At 40.8% G+C, this 16,449-nt stretch overlaps 1 protein-coding gene across 1 annotated transcript in view; it reads left to right on the plus strand.

The window, feature by feature from the left end:
* Positions 1–916: 916 nt before the first annotated feature.
* MAP2K1 (mitogen-activated protein kinase kinase 1) overlaps positions 917–16,449 on the plus strand; it is a 33,899-nt gene continuing 18,366 nt past the window's right edge. Inside the window, exons 1-2 of the mRNA XM_051628204.1 lie at positions 917–1,259; positions 14,789–14,999. Coding sequence (XP_051484164.1) covers positions 1,180–1,259; positions 14,789–14,999 — 291 coding nt within the window. The 5' untranslated portion in view covers positions 917–1,179. The remainder of the gene's footprint in view (positions 1,260–14,788; positions 15,000–16,449) is intronic.

Below are 16,449 nucleotides of genomic sequence, written 5' to 3' on the forward strand. Positions count from 1 at the left end.
TCTAACCTTAAAACTGTCAAAGAAGCAGTGGGTTCATAAAGTACAATCCCCATGTACAACACTGATTTTTAAAATTTATTTTATAAATGACACTTTCTCAGCCATACGTTCTTGCTGGTCTATGCCAAAACATGATTGAAAGCTCCTGGAAAGCAACATTTTCTTGGTCGTATCTTTAGGTTTAATTAAAAAAAAATGTAAATGCAGTAACTTAGCCCCAAAATCAAGTAGTGACGGAAGTCAGAACTTCCCAACATAAACCCACCATCACATTAATGTGTGAAATACATGTGACCAAATCTGGCCATTCCTGGTAGCTACAGCTGTGCTTCTAAAGAGCAGCAGCGTGGGCATTTCATTTTTATACTCATCTAACTATTAATAATTCACAGTTTTGGAACTGTAATCCTACATTTCCAGTTTTAATTTAGGCTTTTACTATGGGAAAAATTCAGCGGCCGTTAGTACCCCTACTGAGGCTTACGTTTTAATTATCAATACAGCAGTTTCCACATCAGGGTAAACTAATGATCGCGCAGGAGGGAGGTATAGAAGCGGCTCCTGACACGTCGTTTTAACGGGGTTTTCTCTGCGGAGAAAACGCCGTCGCTTGTTGGAAGCTGCTGCTTTAACTGAATCGCTCTTAGAATTTTCCCAAGAAAACCACAACCCAAAGCAAAAAAAGAGCAAAGTCATCAAGGTAAAGTCACCAACCGTGGGGGCACCGGGGGACCCCGCGCTCCGGGAGCCCCGAGGGCAGCGCCGCCCCCGCCCCGCGACGTGCGGGCAAAGCGCAGTGCGGGCAGGGCGGCCCAGCGGCTTCGCCCCGCTCACCGCGCATGCGTCTCCCCGGGGCGCAGGCGCGGCGGGCGGGCCGGGCGGTGCGCGCAGGCGCAGTGGCGCAGAAGGGCACATTTTGAGCCCGGGCAGCGTTCCCCGTCGGGAGCTGCCGGGAGCGGCTTGGCGCTGCTCCGCCGCGGGGCGGGGGGAGGAGGCGCGCCCGGGGTCTGGCGGCGCCACAGGCACCTGCCTGCTGAACAGGGTGCCTGCAGCCCGCGGGGGGCACCGGCGGCGAGGAGAGCTCCCAACTTCGCCCCGCCGCAGGAAGTCCCTCGAACCTGGCCGAAGTGGGGCCGGGGCCGCTCCGTCCGTTCCCTTCTGCGCCGTCTCGGGGCGAAAATGCCGAAGAAGAAGCCCGGGCCGATTCAGCTCAATCCCGCTCCGGATGGCTCCGCCGTCAACGGGACCAGCTCCGCAGAGTGAGTGGAGCCGTGCGGGGTGGCGGGGCTTGCGGGGCCCTGCGGGGCCGGCCCGGCCGCGGCTTGCCCGCCCGCCCGAGCCCGGGGGGGCTGCAGCCCCCGGGAGCGCGGGGCCCCGGGCCGGGGAGCGCTGCCGACTTCCTTGCTCTGTGAGTCGTCCTGCTTCGGCACGGCACGGCCTGGCCTCCAGAAAAATCAAAATTGGTGGTTCCTGGGGGGTGTCTGCCCCCCTGGGGGTCGCTGCCAAGAGGCTTCTCCAAGGAGGCAGTGGGTGGTGTCCGGCAATGGGCAAACTTCTGTCAGGTGTGCGAGGTAAATAAGCCGGGGAAAAACAGAGGAAAACTTGTGTAACTCTTTTCACGTAGTCCTTAATGGTATCTGTTGAATCCTTAGATTATATAATTAGCTAACAACCGCCAGACTTTACATTTCCAGCGGCGTGTTTCGTAAGGATGTGTGAGATGCTGTATTGAAGATGCTAGTTTTGTGGAAAAGGGGTTTTGTTTTTCCTTCCCCCCCGCTAGTCTCAGTAAATCTGTTTTTCAGGCTTCGGCACGTCAGGTGCGTCAGGGGGTGTGCGTGGGGAAAACGCCTGGGAGCTTTCCTCTGTAACGCACACGGTGTAAATGTGGGCAAGATGGGTCTGAGCTCCTCACGGTTACACTCGAGGGGAGAAAAAGCGTTAACACTGGATTGTTACGTGTTGCTTTTGAAACCTGTGTTGAGCTGATGGATCTGGGCGAGCGTGGTGGCTCCGGTGACACCGGTACCGCGGCTGCACCCTGAAGTCGTGAGGTGTTAGAAGAGGCTGAGACAGGTCTGCGTGCTCCGCTTTAAGTTTTAGGTTAAGGTGATGGACTAGCTCTGAACTGAGCCTTGAAGCAGAGATGCCTCTCGGAAGAACAGATTCCTGCCCCTGTATGGTCAGTTCAGGCTGCTCCGGTGTGTCTGTGCTCCCCCTGGCAGGGGTGCCTGGCACGGAGTTGCAGCGAGACCTACAAGGCTCGAGCTTTAAAGCATTCCATGTGTAGCTACGTTTTCAGACGGGCTCACATCTCGTTTAACCACCCAACCATCTCAATTAAAAGAAATAACAAATCAGCATCTAGCAGCTCCTGCTGAGACATTTCTAGCAAACTCTTTTGATGATTAACCCAGAGATGAGCTGTTTAAAAACTATGCTTTGGCAGGAATTACCAATTGTATCCAAGTGTTATGATCTAAATATGATGCTGGTTTTGTTTTGGATTGATGGAGAGGAAATAATACTTTTTTGCTTGTATAGCACAGTTTATTTTCTTTAAGGTAGTAGTAGGTACATTGTCTTAATCTTTGGGAATCCTGTTTACATATTAATCTTGTTTGATAGAATAAATCTGATATACCCATCACTTGCTGCTTTTAGTATTGATGTTAATCTTCCAAACAAGCAATACCTTAAATATAATATTCACTCAAAAATGTCATTAATTTTAAATTTCTTTAACATGTCTCATTTCCTTGTTGGAAACATTTGGGGACTCATGGGGGTGTTGAGTCTTGTTTATACTGATCAACAATCTTCCTTAATTTTCTGTTTTGCACGTTGATTTCTCTGGTGTATGTCTGAGAGACTGTTGCTCTTTCTCATGTGTAAGACCTTCTACCCAGCTTTTGCCAGGCTTAGAGATGTGTCAGGTATTTTTAAAAGAAGTAGCTTAGTGAAAGTAAATCCAGCAACCTGGTGTCCAGTAAACAGCCAGAATTAATTAATCGTGGAAATACCCTCTCATCCTGCTAATATTAAATCCTCATTGTGAAAGGTTTCAAATAGCAAAGAGTAGTTGCATCAGAGCTTGGAAATATTTTTAGAATTAAATTGAAAACTGTTGGTTGGTTGTGTCTTTCCCTTTATATGTAAGTTTGTTTTGTTTTTTTTTCCTCTCCTGCTCTGTGGGGTTTTTTTCCCCTCTTTGGTCACTGCTTGAAATCAACAGTAGAGGTGTTTGTCAGCCTGTGTACGTTGCCCAGTGTTTCAAGTATGCTATGCATCTGTGGTCTAACACATTAACACTTTCTAAAGCTCTGTTCCTGGAATAATGGAATTTTGGCTATGTGAGTCTCCAGTTGCTCATTTGCTTCCATCATATACAAACCTGTCACTTTGCAAATGATCTTGCAGACTTCCCTGTTCTTTTTCAGAGAAGCCTCAAGAGAGAGAGTGAACAGAGCTCAAGTTACTTTGCTATGTAAAATGAAGGTTCAGAGCGAGGTGGTAGGATTACATGAAGGACCTAGGCATCCAGAAGGAAGGAAGTTATTTAGGCCCAAAGGCAACGTTGGCACAAAATCAAACGGATATGGATTGGCCATCAGCAGTCGCTGGAATTCGGAAACTCTGTCAGAGGTGGAAGGTTCTGTAACACGTTCTGATGGGTATTTGACCCCTAGAATCTCGTGCTAGTTTTTAAAGATTGAAGCTAAATACTTTTAGGAATGAGTGCTTGTGATACTTTGACTTCTTGGCAGAAAGGAAGAGGAAAGGAAGGAAATGAAAGAAGAAGGGACTGAATGATTCAGGATGTCCTGCTTTCCATTCCTGTCTTCATCCTTATTTGGTGACGGGAACTCACTGACTAAAGGAAGAAAAAACTCATAGCATGAGGTTGTAGGGCTTTAAGAAGTAGGCATATGAGGCCTGATTCTCACTTGTATGACTTTTTTTTTTTTTTTTTTTTTTTTTTCCCCTGGCAAGGGAGTATGAAGGAGAATTAGGGTAGTTGCAATTTAAATACATGTATGTTGAATACTTTAATGAAAATTTCACAAGGCTTTTCTCTGGCAGTGCTTTTTGTCATTTGTAGCAATTAGTTTAATTATTTGTGCAGGATGTTGTGGTTCTCTCTGGGGTGTTCCAAATGCCTGCTGGACAGTGGAGACAAAAGATTGCCCTGTGCTGCAAGCTTCACTTCTGTATTTGACACTTCCTGCTGAGGAGCAGATACACAGAGAGAGTCGAACCTGGGCTGCTGTTCTCAAGCTTCAGATCATCAGAATGAAACTGCAGTGACATTGGCCAGCTGCAGATTGAATTTAATTCTGGTACTTCTGGAGCTGCAGAGTTATACTTGTGCAAAGATTTTGTGAAGAAAATAAGGGGGGGGTGGGGAGGAAAGACTGAAAGAAAATTAACAAAAAAGAATACTTTTCTTTTGACTGAATGTGCTGGAATGGTTTACTGTATCCATGCAGGTGAAACAAGAGCAAAATCTCCATTTTCTGTTCCTTTCAAGCTTCTGATTCCCTTTGAATACCTGGCAGTTGTTGCCCCATTCTATGTTTCTTTAAGCCCAGTCTAGAGATGTAGAAGTAGAAACTTTGGAAAGAAGCAGGAGGGTAGGTTTCAAGATAATGCCACATTCTGTATTACACAAAGTTTTTTGTTCACATGAAAATAAAGTTACTTTGTCATTCTTTCATTGCATCTTTACAAAGCAGCAGAGAGAAGGATCAGATTTATAATGAGAGAGTTATTCTATAAAATGCCAGTGGAGACAAGGTACAACTGTTTTTTAGGTTGCTGCATGTAGTCTGCTGAATGCCAGTTATGGCACATATGGTGGTATGTACAGACCATGCTGAAACAGCAGCACCACTGTCTTGTCTCAAATAGGATTTTTATATTCAGATATATATCTTGGGTGTTGTGGGTTGTTTTTTTGTTTGTTTGTTTGCTTTCCCTGGATAAAAGCATAGTAGTGAACAGAACAGAATAGGTGCATCTTACTGTTCCCCAGTTTTGGTCTTTGCTAGTTTCTTTGACACATTAAGTCTTAAAAAGGCTCATTACTAAAGAGCAGCAGAACCAGTGGGCTGTTTCCCAGTGGACTTGTTTCCAAGAAGATTTGTCCTCCGTGGAGTAATTTTTTTTTGGTCCCTTCTCTTAGGTGTGAGTTTAGAGGGAATGAAAGATTTTCAAAGAGTTAATTTTAGTGCTTGCTGGGTTGCTTCTGCCTTTCTTTTGGGGAAAAGGGGGTGGGTTTCTTTGTTTTTAAAACCAAAATTCTCTGAGGAGGGCAGCCTCTCTATGGATTTCCTTTGACTTCAGAGGAGCTTTGTGTGTATGTGTGTAGTATTCTGGAAGATTAGGTCCTGGAATTTTATGACTGATCTGGCTGGACTGCAGTTGCATTGAATGCATGTGTTGAATTACTGCAAACTCATAAATAGTTTAAAGAAAAAAAAACAAACTGAATTTTTTTCTTTTTTTCATCCCCTGCTGCTGAAGGATTAACCTGCCTTAAAAGTATATGTCATATGAGGGGATGCATTTTAGGCAGGCAAGAAATGCTGGATAATTGCAAGAAAACTCTGAGCCTTTTGTTATTCACTAAATCTTCCAAATTTAGATTAAAGCATACTCACACATGGCATTCTCTGTAAATATGCATAAGCCTGTGCATAGTTCCTCATTGAATTAGAAATAGTATTCTCATAATACTTAAGAAGCTAACAGAACATGTGTTCTATTATAATAAATAGCAGAAAGTAAGACCCTGCATCATCTTCCTAACTTTTTATATTATTTCTGGATTCGTGTACTGAAAAAAATTACAGCTAAGTGTACACAGCTAGTGCAGAAATAAACACAAATGTCAAACTGACCTGTGCTGTTCTTACTTGCAAAGTAAAAGACAGCTTTTAGTTTACAGTTACTGATGTAGGAAAGATTTTAAGATCCTTAATACTGAGGGAACAGTAAATGCCAACTCTTATGTACTGACACTTATATTTAAGCCTAATGACAGTCATGGATGCATCCTCTAGTTATTACAATGTTGTCTTTGTTCAAAAAACATAGGAGAGCTGAATAAAAAGTGGGTGTAAAAATGTTATTCAAATGAGGTGAAAGGTAAGGAAGGTGCAGGCTGTAAACATGAATCCAACCACTTTTCCTTTTCTGTTCCTTACAGCAGCAGTTCTGTAGATGGTTACAAAGGTGTTATTTCACAATGAAGCATGTACAGGGTCCTGGTCCTTCTGAAGAAGTCCTCTCCTTGCTGTCCCATGTCTTCCTGATGCTTCTTATCTTGTGTCAGCTCTTACATCGAGATGTGCATGCTGATCTGACTGAGAGCTTAGCCCCAAAGAAGCCCGGGTTAGTCTTCCTGTGCTCTCAGCAACGTTGATGTGGCCACATGTTCCCTTAAGCAGGGGAATCAGCTGAAAATTTGCAGTATTTTTTAGTTAATTTTTAAATGGATCTGTTATCTGAATTGGTTACTTAGGAACAAAAGGCTAGGAGCAGAATGAGGCACAGCCACCTCCTTTGGCAAGAGCCCAGGCTTTTGCAGGATTAAGTGACAGAACACTCAGAACCTGAGAGATACTATTGAGATATGTTGAAATTCAGTAATTACAACAATTTCTGAGTAGCACATCTTTTAATTTGATAGTCTTAGGTCTCTGTCTCTAGAGGATCGGATTAGCTTGGAAACCTTCCAGTGTTACCTAGTAGCTGAAGAAGGTTGTATGTTGTTTTGTGGGTGGTTTGTTTTTTTTTTAAAAAAAAAGGATGAAAAGGGACTAGGTAAACCAGTATGTAGCTAAATTAATTATTTGGTATAACAACAGTGCTACTCTTGTTATTCTGGGCAGAGGGGTTTTGCTTTAGCACTGGCTTAAAAAGAAGATAAACCAACATAAAAACTAGGGGAATTTACATGAGACATCAGCCTGTTATTTGAGTGGATATTGACAAAAAATTTCAGTGTATACAAGAGAAGCATTCTGAAACAAATCGGGGAGGGAATTTTCTTTTATGTATGGCAAATCTAGATGTGCCCTTTGAATTATTAAGTTCTAAATTTTCCAGTAAAAAAGCTTTCCCCAGCTTCTTGCCTTTGTTACCCTTTTTACAGCTGCATTTGTTCTCCCATCATTGCCCTGGGGATTGACTGGGCTTTATAAAGTGCATAGATTCCACTGCCAAAACAAAAATGTCTCTTTGAAGTAACAGTGTTAGTTGGCAACATCTGTTCCTTGCTTGCTGAATTTTTGGGGAGCAGGTTTGTTCTTCCAAGGATTTACTTTTTTTTTTTTTTTCTTAAAGGAAGCAGTGGATTTATTTTTTTCCCTGAAGACTTACTAATGTGTTGCTAGAAATTAGCAATCAGATGACTTCTGATTTGATGTACGTTCAGTATTACTCTCGATTATACTTCGGAAAGAATGTGCAAGGCTTTCTGCCATTTAGTGCCCGCAGGAACTGAACAACCGGGAAAGACTAATTCACTGCTCAGTATCTCTTTGTAAACATCCGTGGAGAAGCTGCTGTCATCCTGGGTCTTGTCTGAGCAGGAGGAGAGTGAATTCCTGCAGAACTTCTCCCTCCTGACAGCTAGGGACATGGTCTTTCTCCTGGATTTAGTCGCCTTGCCTTGGCAGAAGGAAGTGTCCAATGGTGTCTGACAGGGTAACACATGCAAAAGGAATAAGAATGGCAGCAGATTCTTTTCCTTTACAGGCTGACAACTAGGACAGAGATACTCCAGCAATGTGTGATTCTATGGATGAATAAGTATCTTCTTAAAAATCTACTTACACGATTTTAAAACAAGTGGTTACAACTTCCTGGCAACTCTTCCTTCTTTCAGTTTTTTTTACAACTCAGCATTGTTCTCTGCTTTTCTAGAACTTTTCTCATTGTGGTGGAAAGATGAGTCAGCAGATTTAGCACAGCAAATACAACTATTTCAGAATGCATTTTTTAGGGGGAAGATGTTCTGTTTGGATATAGATGTGTGTGTGTATCTATATGTGAATATTTTTGTATAGATTGATACAGTAGATGCACATAATAAAAATTTTCTTCCACTGGATAGCCGTGCTGGCAAGTGTTCTGTGTCACAAATACAGGCAAAGATCTAAACCTTCCATCCGTGGCTGTCTCTGAGTCCCAGTTATGTATTTTGGCTTTTTTTATAATGTTTTCATCTGCACATTCTGTCTGGTTTCTGTCCCAGTCCCTGATGTGTTAACTGCAGCTTTTGATGGAGTTTGTGCTTCTGTGCTCCTTGCTTGGCTCTAGCCCAGAAGGTGTCTGAATTCTAGTCCTGGTTCTTCATAGGCCTTGTAAAGCAGTACTGTAACTTTTTTTTGTCATTGTAGTGTCTCTCCTAGGCTGTGTGTGTACCACATTAGAGTTGTGAAGATGCTGTTCCCATTACTATTGCACATATTTATCCCTAATTTTTATAATTAACTCATATTTCAGGGACACTAAACAATGGAAAAGCAGGACTACTGTACATACATGTGTTGGCAGATGATCAGCATTTTATAGCTTCTATTTATCCTCTGTGTTGTGTTTTAAATAATTGATAAATAAGTTATTTTTTTCTGTCTGTAAGAAAGCACTATTGACCTGTGGTTCTTTTGTTGTGGTTGTGTGTAGTGCTGGCTAGGAAAGATCAGTGGTAGGTGCACAGATACTTATGACAGGAGATAAAAAAACTTGGATTTCTGGTTCTGGAGATTTGATTCTTGGATTTCTTTGTTTGAGATGGCAAAGGTTACTTGTGGCAGACTTTGAATTCAATGCTGCAGTAAGTCCTGAGGAAGCCTTGTAACTGAGGGGTTGAAAAAACATAACCCAATTTCATTGTTTAGCCACAGAGCTAAATACCAGAAAAGGGTGCCTGAGCCTTGCTGGCAGCTGCTGCTGCCACCCGGGATAAAGGGATCTAACTCCAAGTGGTGGCTGGGAACAGCTGCCAAAAAATCTGGTGGGAAGAGGCACCCAGGACATGAATCTGATATCTGTCAATTTGTGCCACTTCTAGCATCTGTGACTTTACTCTCTTTGCTGAGCTCTGTCTTCAATTCAAACATGTTACTTGACATGCTTCAGGTTATTTAAGAGAATATGGTGTTTCATGGTGTGGTGGTGAGGATGAAGCAGAAGAGGGAGGAAGCTTAAAGCAAGTATTCCTACCCAGCAGCTGAGCTTATTAGGAGTTTATGTAGTTGAACTGTCCCATTGGTTGGGGACTCAACAAGAGACTTGAAGTTGTATCTTGTATTTTCTTTAAAATACGTGCCTTTCAGCTTTAGAAAAATGAGTTGTTACATGGAATTGGCCTAGCCAGATGCTTCGTTGCATGGAACAATAGTTTTCTAGTAGTTTTGTTTTACATACCTTTTACTAGGAGAAATATTTTAGTCAAATTGTCTGCCTCTTATTCTTACAGGCAGTGTTTCTTCTGGCAGTATTAAATCTCAAAATATGCCCTGCCACATCTGTTGCATTGTGAAAGTGCAACAGTATTTTCAGATTTTAAAATTAATTCTAGAAAGGAGCAGATATATTTATTGGGCAATCATATATCCCACCTAAAGGTAAGGGTAACTTACGAAGGATCTCTAGCATGTTACAAGAATTGAAAATAAAGAGGAATTGAAAAATTGTGGATTTTTCCAGAACAACTTTGGATCTTTTTGAGTTGTTGTTTTAACTACAAGTTTTATGTTGTTGGACTGGAGTTAGCCCAGATAGAGACACCTGTGGTGTAAGCTGTGAAACTATTGTAATTACTTTTACCTTCCATCTTATTCTGTGAACTGTTCTTTGTTAAAGGAAAAATGAAATAAAAATTTGTCTTGCTGCCTGGGTTTGGCACAATCATGCAAAATAGTAGTCTGTCTTTTCAAAACTGCAGAATGTCTTCATGTTCCTAATACTTTATTTCAGCTCCCTGATTGAGGTTGTTAATGGAAATGATGTAGTGAACTGCCTACTTTCTTCTCTAAATTGACAGTTGTGTAGGCTTGGGGAAAGCATTACTGTCACTGCTCTGCAAAACAACCCCCAAGCCTGTATCCTCGTGTGACAGGAGATCTGAAAGTCAATGTACTTTATGCTTTCACTCATACTAATTGTTCCGCTTGCAAAACTGATAGTAATAACTTGGAACAACTATTTGACAAATTGCTCTTAAAGACTCTGTCAGATTTCTCCTGTAGCACTTTGTTTCTCCTCTCTGAAGTAGACTCCAGGGTTGGTACAGCTTTATTGTAGCCTTTAGGGTTGAGTATATGATTAACTCCTCACTAATGTGAATCAAAGAAGTTCTCAAGGATTTGGAGTATTACTAGTATGATTTAAGAATAAGGATTTATTTTCTGTTTTTGTTTTGACATCATGTGTTAACATACTAAAGGCAGCAGTTCCCTCTCTGTGCTGGTTCAAAGAGAGTAAGTATGCTCTAAAATGTTAATGCATCTTTTGCATGAGTGCTTTCTTCAGCACTGGGGTGGCTGCTCCCAAAAGCATGAAGTGAGGTCTCTTCTGCCCTCCTTGGTGTATAGGATGAGAACACTCTGCAAAATCTGGAATTCCTCCCTGCCCAACCTCTGCATCGGGAATACAGGTTTGCTGAGGATCCCCTAACTCACTAAAACATACCTACGGTGCCCAGCTGTGTGTGGGTTGCACATGGTTGCAGTGGTTTTAAACCAAGGGGTTTTGATGTTTAAAAGCACAGTTAGTCTGAAAACACCTACAACCAAACCTTGAAAGAACAGTTGGATAGGCTCAAAAAGTGACCTGGTAACCTGGTGAAGTGATGGTATTTGTGACAAATCTTGTCCATTCAGGAGTTTGTGGGTAAGACTGTGTGCATCTCTGGAAAGCAGAGAGCAGAGCATTTATTCCAGCAGTAACTAGAGGTGTTGCTGTGCACTTACACTATTTTGTTGTTGTTGCCACTCAGTATTCTTTTTTTCTAAGCATCCGCTTTTGGCCATTGTCAGGAGATGAGAGACTGGGTTAGGTGAGACAGTTCTGAAGTTCTTAGATGAGCATCCGTACAGGTGAGATGGCATTGAATATGAAAAGATCCCAATATCCCTTGCTGTGATTCTCTTCAGAAAACCTTTTTCACCTCTCTGATATTCCACAAACTGGCTGCTGAAGGGTTGGATGTGGGTTCCCCAGGATGTCAGACTGCAGTTGTCTTCTGGCCTCTAAAATGGGCATTTTGCACAGTGTGAATTGACAGCCATAGAGGTGAAGTTTCTCTGCACCACCAGAGGGTCAGTGGGGAGGTGGGTGGGGTGTATTTGGGAGCAGACTGCACTCTTGTGAAATTCTGCAGTCTTTTAAACTTTGAGGTTACAGAAGTGCCATGTGACTAGGAGGAGGACCCTGCACTGTCAGCATAATTCCTGGAGTACAAAAAGGAGTAAGTCACGTTGACTTAATGGGGAGGATCCAACCTGATCAAGTGTGGGTAGAGATAATTCAACCCTCTAGAGCATTTGGTGCTGCACTTTGAGGGGGGAAACAAACAAGTCCCCCAAAAACTTGTCCCAAGTGTGTATTTTTTTTTTAAAACTTTGTATTTGGTCTGGAAAAGAGAGATCTTGTAACAATTGTATCTGAATTTCAGTGATTCAGACACTTCCCTTTCTACAGTGATACTGTCTGCTTGCTGTGCAGCATATTTATCTGGTTCTGCTAGCTGAGTAAGAATGTATGTATTGGTGGTGTTCTGTGAAACCACACTGTTTCTTTAACAAATAGAGCAAACAGTGCTGATGTCCCTGCAGCTTCATTCAGATGATCACATTACAAAAGCTGGATTCTTGCCCTAGTGCAGTATGTTTAGTATGTGCTTGGCTTTAAAACCAATAGCAATAAATTAAATGATAACCTGTTGCTTTAGAGTAGTGCTTGGAAGCACTGAGGTGGTTTGATGATTTCCTGCTTTGATGGAACTCTGGCAAAGACACTGTGCTTTGACAGTGAAAAAACAGCTCCAAGACTGCAGCAGGTAATGGTGATGAATTTTAATAGGAATCATTGTCTCTGAATAAAAGTTTTATGTAAGATCAAGTAACTACTAGTGCTCCTTGAGGCAGATATTAGCACGCTAGCATGCTGCCATTTTTAGCTACCAGAGTTTCATCACCATTTTCTTGGTGTCCTAGGGATGAACTGATTCAGGTTTTCCCTCTTCTGTGTTTTGTATGTCTTGATTAGTTTAATTTGTAAGACTTTATATGCTGTGATTTACTTGTCCACCTGTTTCTGGATGTGCTTTGCACTGCAACTTGGCGGTCCTGCTTTTATGTGGTGAGATAACAGCCATAGTTACTGGACAGGGAATAACATTCCTACAGTAGTTTCAGTTCAAAGATGAACTATAGAAGTCCTGCCTCCTAGAAATACTGAGAGTAGATTACCACCAGCACATTTGATGACACAAATACTTTTAAAAAATGTATCTATCTACATTGAAAATGTATTGGTATTTAGTTCCTGAAGTGAAGGATGGTAATGAAAAAAAGAATTCCGGAGTTATCTTCTATGATAAAAAATAGTTTGTGCCCAGCATTAATTGCTCCAGAGTTTATTGTAGGAAAGTAACGGATGCTTAACTTTGCTCCAATTTTAATTTTGAGATCCTAGTTGAATAAGAGCTAGTTCAGCTGTGTTCTAGAAAGGACACAAGTCAATTGCCTTGACTTCAGACCTGGTATTTGTTTGCTTTTCTGGACACACTTGAGGGGAAAGAGTAATCCAGTGATTAGTTTGCTTTCATTTTTACATTTTAGAAATTAGATTTTTTAAAAGTGTCTGTCTCTTAATGGTTCTTCTTTAAAACAGAGTCTGTAGGTCAGATTAACTTGGATGTTCCTATAAGCCACGTTTATCTACACAGGGAAGTTTCTTGTTGTGGTTGCTCTAGGATATTTGTTACATGACTATACTGGTGCAAAGCATGGTAGGAGGACAGAAAGAAGGGAATGTTTCTTTTTGTAGGATAGCCTGAAAACCAAGTATCTGCACCAGAATTAGGTTATTTTTTACTAAGATAGGGACAATTATGGTGGCATCATTACAGCAGGGTAAGTACATGGAAACGTACGATGTGAGGCCGTTCTCGTTTTGAGCATCATTGCCAAATTGTTTGTCCAGGGTGAGTGTTTTTTGAAACTTGCTCTCAGTGTTGCCTGGTAATTTTATGCTTGGGCAGTTAAAATGTCAAAATAACAGACTGAATAGAACTAACCTTTCCATCAAAGGTCTCATTTTGTTTCCTGTATTTATCTCTTCTAAGCATTATCACTTCCTAAGTTAACTTAACAATTGCATCCTGTCTCAAATATTTCAACTGATAAATGAAGTAGGAGTGTTATTGCTTAAACTTTAGGAGTCATTGTGTAATAAAGAAGAGCTGTGAATATTTATATTATTTTGATTTGTCTGGATTAAGTCTTACATACAGCCAAACAAAGATTGTAATCTTGCCTGGAAGTGCAGCTCTCTGATGAATGAGTTGAGGGTTTAATCCTTTAATTCTGCCTTTCTGTTGAGTCTGGTGCAGTTTGTCATTGCTTCTTGGAGAATCAGCCTTGTCTCTTCTCAACTGACCAGCACCTTGCTGGGCATTTAGATAATGTCTCTTTGTACAGCACATTTTGAAAGTGGATGTTTTATGAAGTGATTAATAGAAATAGTTTTCATTATTTTGTGGTGAAATACGCTTGTTGTTGACAGGAAGTGGTTCAGGCTTTGAAGTAGATTCTGTTCCTTGAGCCTTTCATACTAGCAACACTCTATTATTCCCTGAGAACATCACATTAACTTTACCCAAGCAAACCAGATATTAACTGTTAAATATTTATTCTTGCAGCAACTTATTGTTGCAGTTGAAAGTGGGAACATTCAAATGAACTCTTAAGTTTTCAAACTATTGGAATGAAGTGTTTTCATGGGATCTGAAGTTATTAAAAGATAATATTTTGGGGAAATGGAACTTGTGTAGTCCCAAATTTAGCTACTGTTTAAAGTTTTGTATTTCTGTTTTGTATTGCTTAATGATCTTAAACCTAGACTTCTGGTAGATGTGCCCTTGAACAAAACAAAAAGCTTAAAACCTTTGTTTTGTTTTTTTTCCCCATTTAAATTAGAGGGGAAAAAATTGTTTCCAGTGGCCTTTTTTTAATGGGTGTTTGTTGGCTGTGCTTGATAACCTTTTCCTGGTGTCTTAATAGAAGCTTCTGAACGGATTATTAGTTATATAGTTTTGTGAATATCAAGAGATAAAACATTTAGAAAAACTCTGTAGGAAGTTACAACACAATCCTTGAAAATGGAAAACTAAAAGTAGTGTGGAGTGGTGTGCTGTGATTCGTGAGGTCTCTGATCATTACTGCTGAGTCATGAAGCCACTCCTGTAGGTAGTGAAGCTTAACATGCATCAGTTTGGACAGAACCTCAAAGAAACTGGGTATCATCTGTTGGTCTTTGTCATTGTTTTATCTAGAATAAAATGCTGCTTACTTAAATTAGAGTTCCAATAATGCATCTCTTTCATGGGGATGACTCTGCAAGTTGGTTCCTCCTGAACAGGGTGGTACATACATGCAAAAGTATAATGGATTTAATCTCTGACCTCCATGCTCTATTGCTGCTCTTCTTGTAAAACAGCTGGGTAAGCTCCTGCAGCTTAATAATCATCTGTCCTTTCTCTGTTGTACAGGACAAATTTGGAAGCCCTTCAGAAGAAGCTGGAAGAACTAGAGTTGGATGAACAGCAAAGGAAGCGCCTCGAAGCTTTTCTTACTCAGAAACAAAAAGTTGGAGAGCTGAAGGATGATGACTTTGAGAAGATCAGTGAGCTGGGAGCAGGAAATGGTGGTGTGGTCTTCAAAGTGTCTCACAAACCTTCTGGTCTCATAATGGCAAGAAAGGTGAGTGCCTCAAAAATAGGAACTTAGGGATGATTTTTATTAAGGAGATTGTCTCTGATGAAATATGACTTTATTACAAGAAATAAGTGGTGTTAACACACACAAAAAAGCTATCTAATGCCAGCTTTCAGAGAAGTTAATTTGTTTCAAAAAGTAGGAAAAGTTGCACTTGCTTATCCTAAACTTCCCAGTTTTAGGAATAGTGTCCTGTGTTAGTGATGAAAGGATAGGAATTAATTCCTCCTTTTCATTCCCCCCATTTTGACAAACATGGTCATCTCAGCTGGGCATGTGTCTTTCAAAGAAAATGTGGTAGACTCTCTAATGGGTAAAAGGCCTAAAAGAAATTACTGAAAGGTATAAATTAGGGAAAAGTGACAATAGCCTGTATTCTGGGCCATAGATTTAGAGGAATGGAAGTGCTATCTCCTGTCCTAAGATCTTCCTTCACAGCTGCAGACCAGAAAAGGGCCTCTGGATGATAACGGAAAAGATGAGAACTCAAAAAGCTGAGAATGAGGGAGTACACTGTGGTCCAGTGACATCCTCTGGTTTATTGTCTCATCAAGGGGTGCAAGTGGCTTCAGTGCAGAAAAAAGTACTTCTTCTGGTGAGAGTATTTCTCAGTGATTCAGCTTGATAGCAGTTCTGACCTGGTGTGTCAGAGAAATGAGATTATTTTAACTGGAATGGCTTGATGTTTTAATTCTTACTTTGTTTATACATAGAAAACTTCCATATTTTTTTTCATTGAGATGCTGAAAGACTTCAGATCTCTCTTTTTTTTCTTTTTTTAAAAAGAAGACACTGTCATCCTCAGCAAAACTGAAGGAAAATGTGCATGTACTAACTTTAAGAATAAACCATGCTCAGCACACTGGCAGTTTGGAGAGAAGCAAAGATAAATGTCCACTTCTGAGGTGTGACAATTACAAAATATCTCTGAGGTTTTCTTGAAGTAAATCAATGTAATTGATTTTTTTTTTTCTACTTACTGAGGTTTAACAGGAAGTTTTGCCCTAATTCATTAATATTTGATGCAACTGCTGAACTGCAGTTTTTCTTCCATCTATTGACTGAAGTTAGATTTCCATAATGTCTCTGAATCTTCTCTTTCACAAAAGAAATACGCTACTTTTATTGTATGAGGTAAACAGTCTAGTGGAACAAAGGATTTTATGTAATTTTCCCTCTAGATTTAGATTGTTTGGAGAGTTTTTAATTTGAGGTTCAGTGAATTAATTCCACTGAAGCTTTGCAAACACCTGTGCTGATATTTTTCAGCAGCTGCTTCTGAGACAGTGTGTCTTTGACACGTTTCCTTTAGACATTTGTTCAGGGCCTTTCTTCAACTTAAAGAGCTTCATTTTATGAACTACTCAAAAAACAGGTAAGTGAAGAAAAGGTGCTGGAATTTCTGATAGAGAAGTGTTCTGTGAAAACAAGAGAT

This window comes from Apus apus, chromosome 10 (genome assembly GCF_020740795.1).
Source record: "Apus apus isolate bApuApu2 chromosome 10, bApuApu2.pri.cur, whole genome shotgun sequence".
NCBI lineage: Eukaryota > Metazoa > Chordata > Aves > Apodiformes > Apodidae > Apus > Apus apus.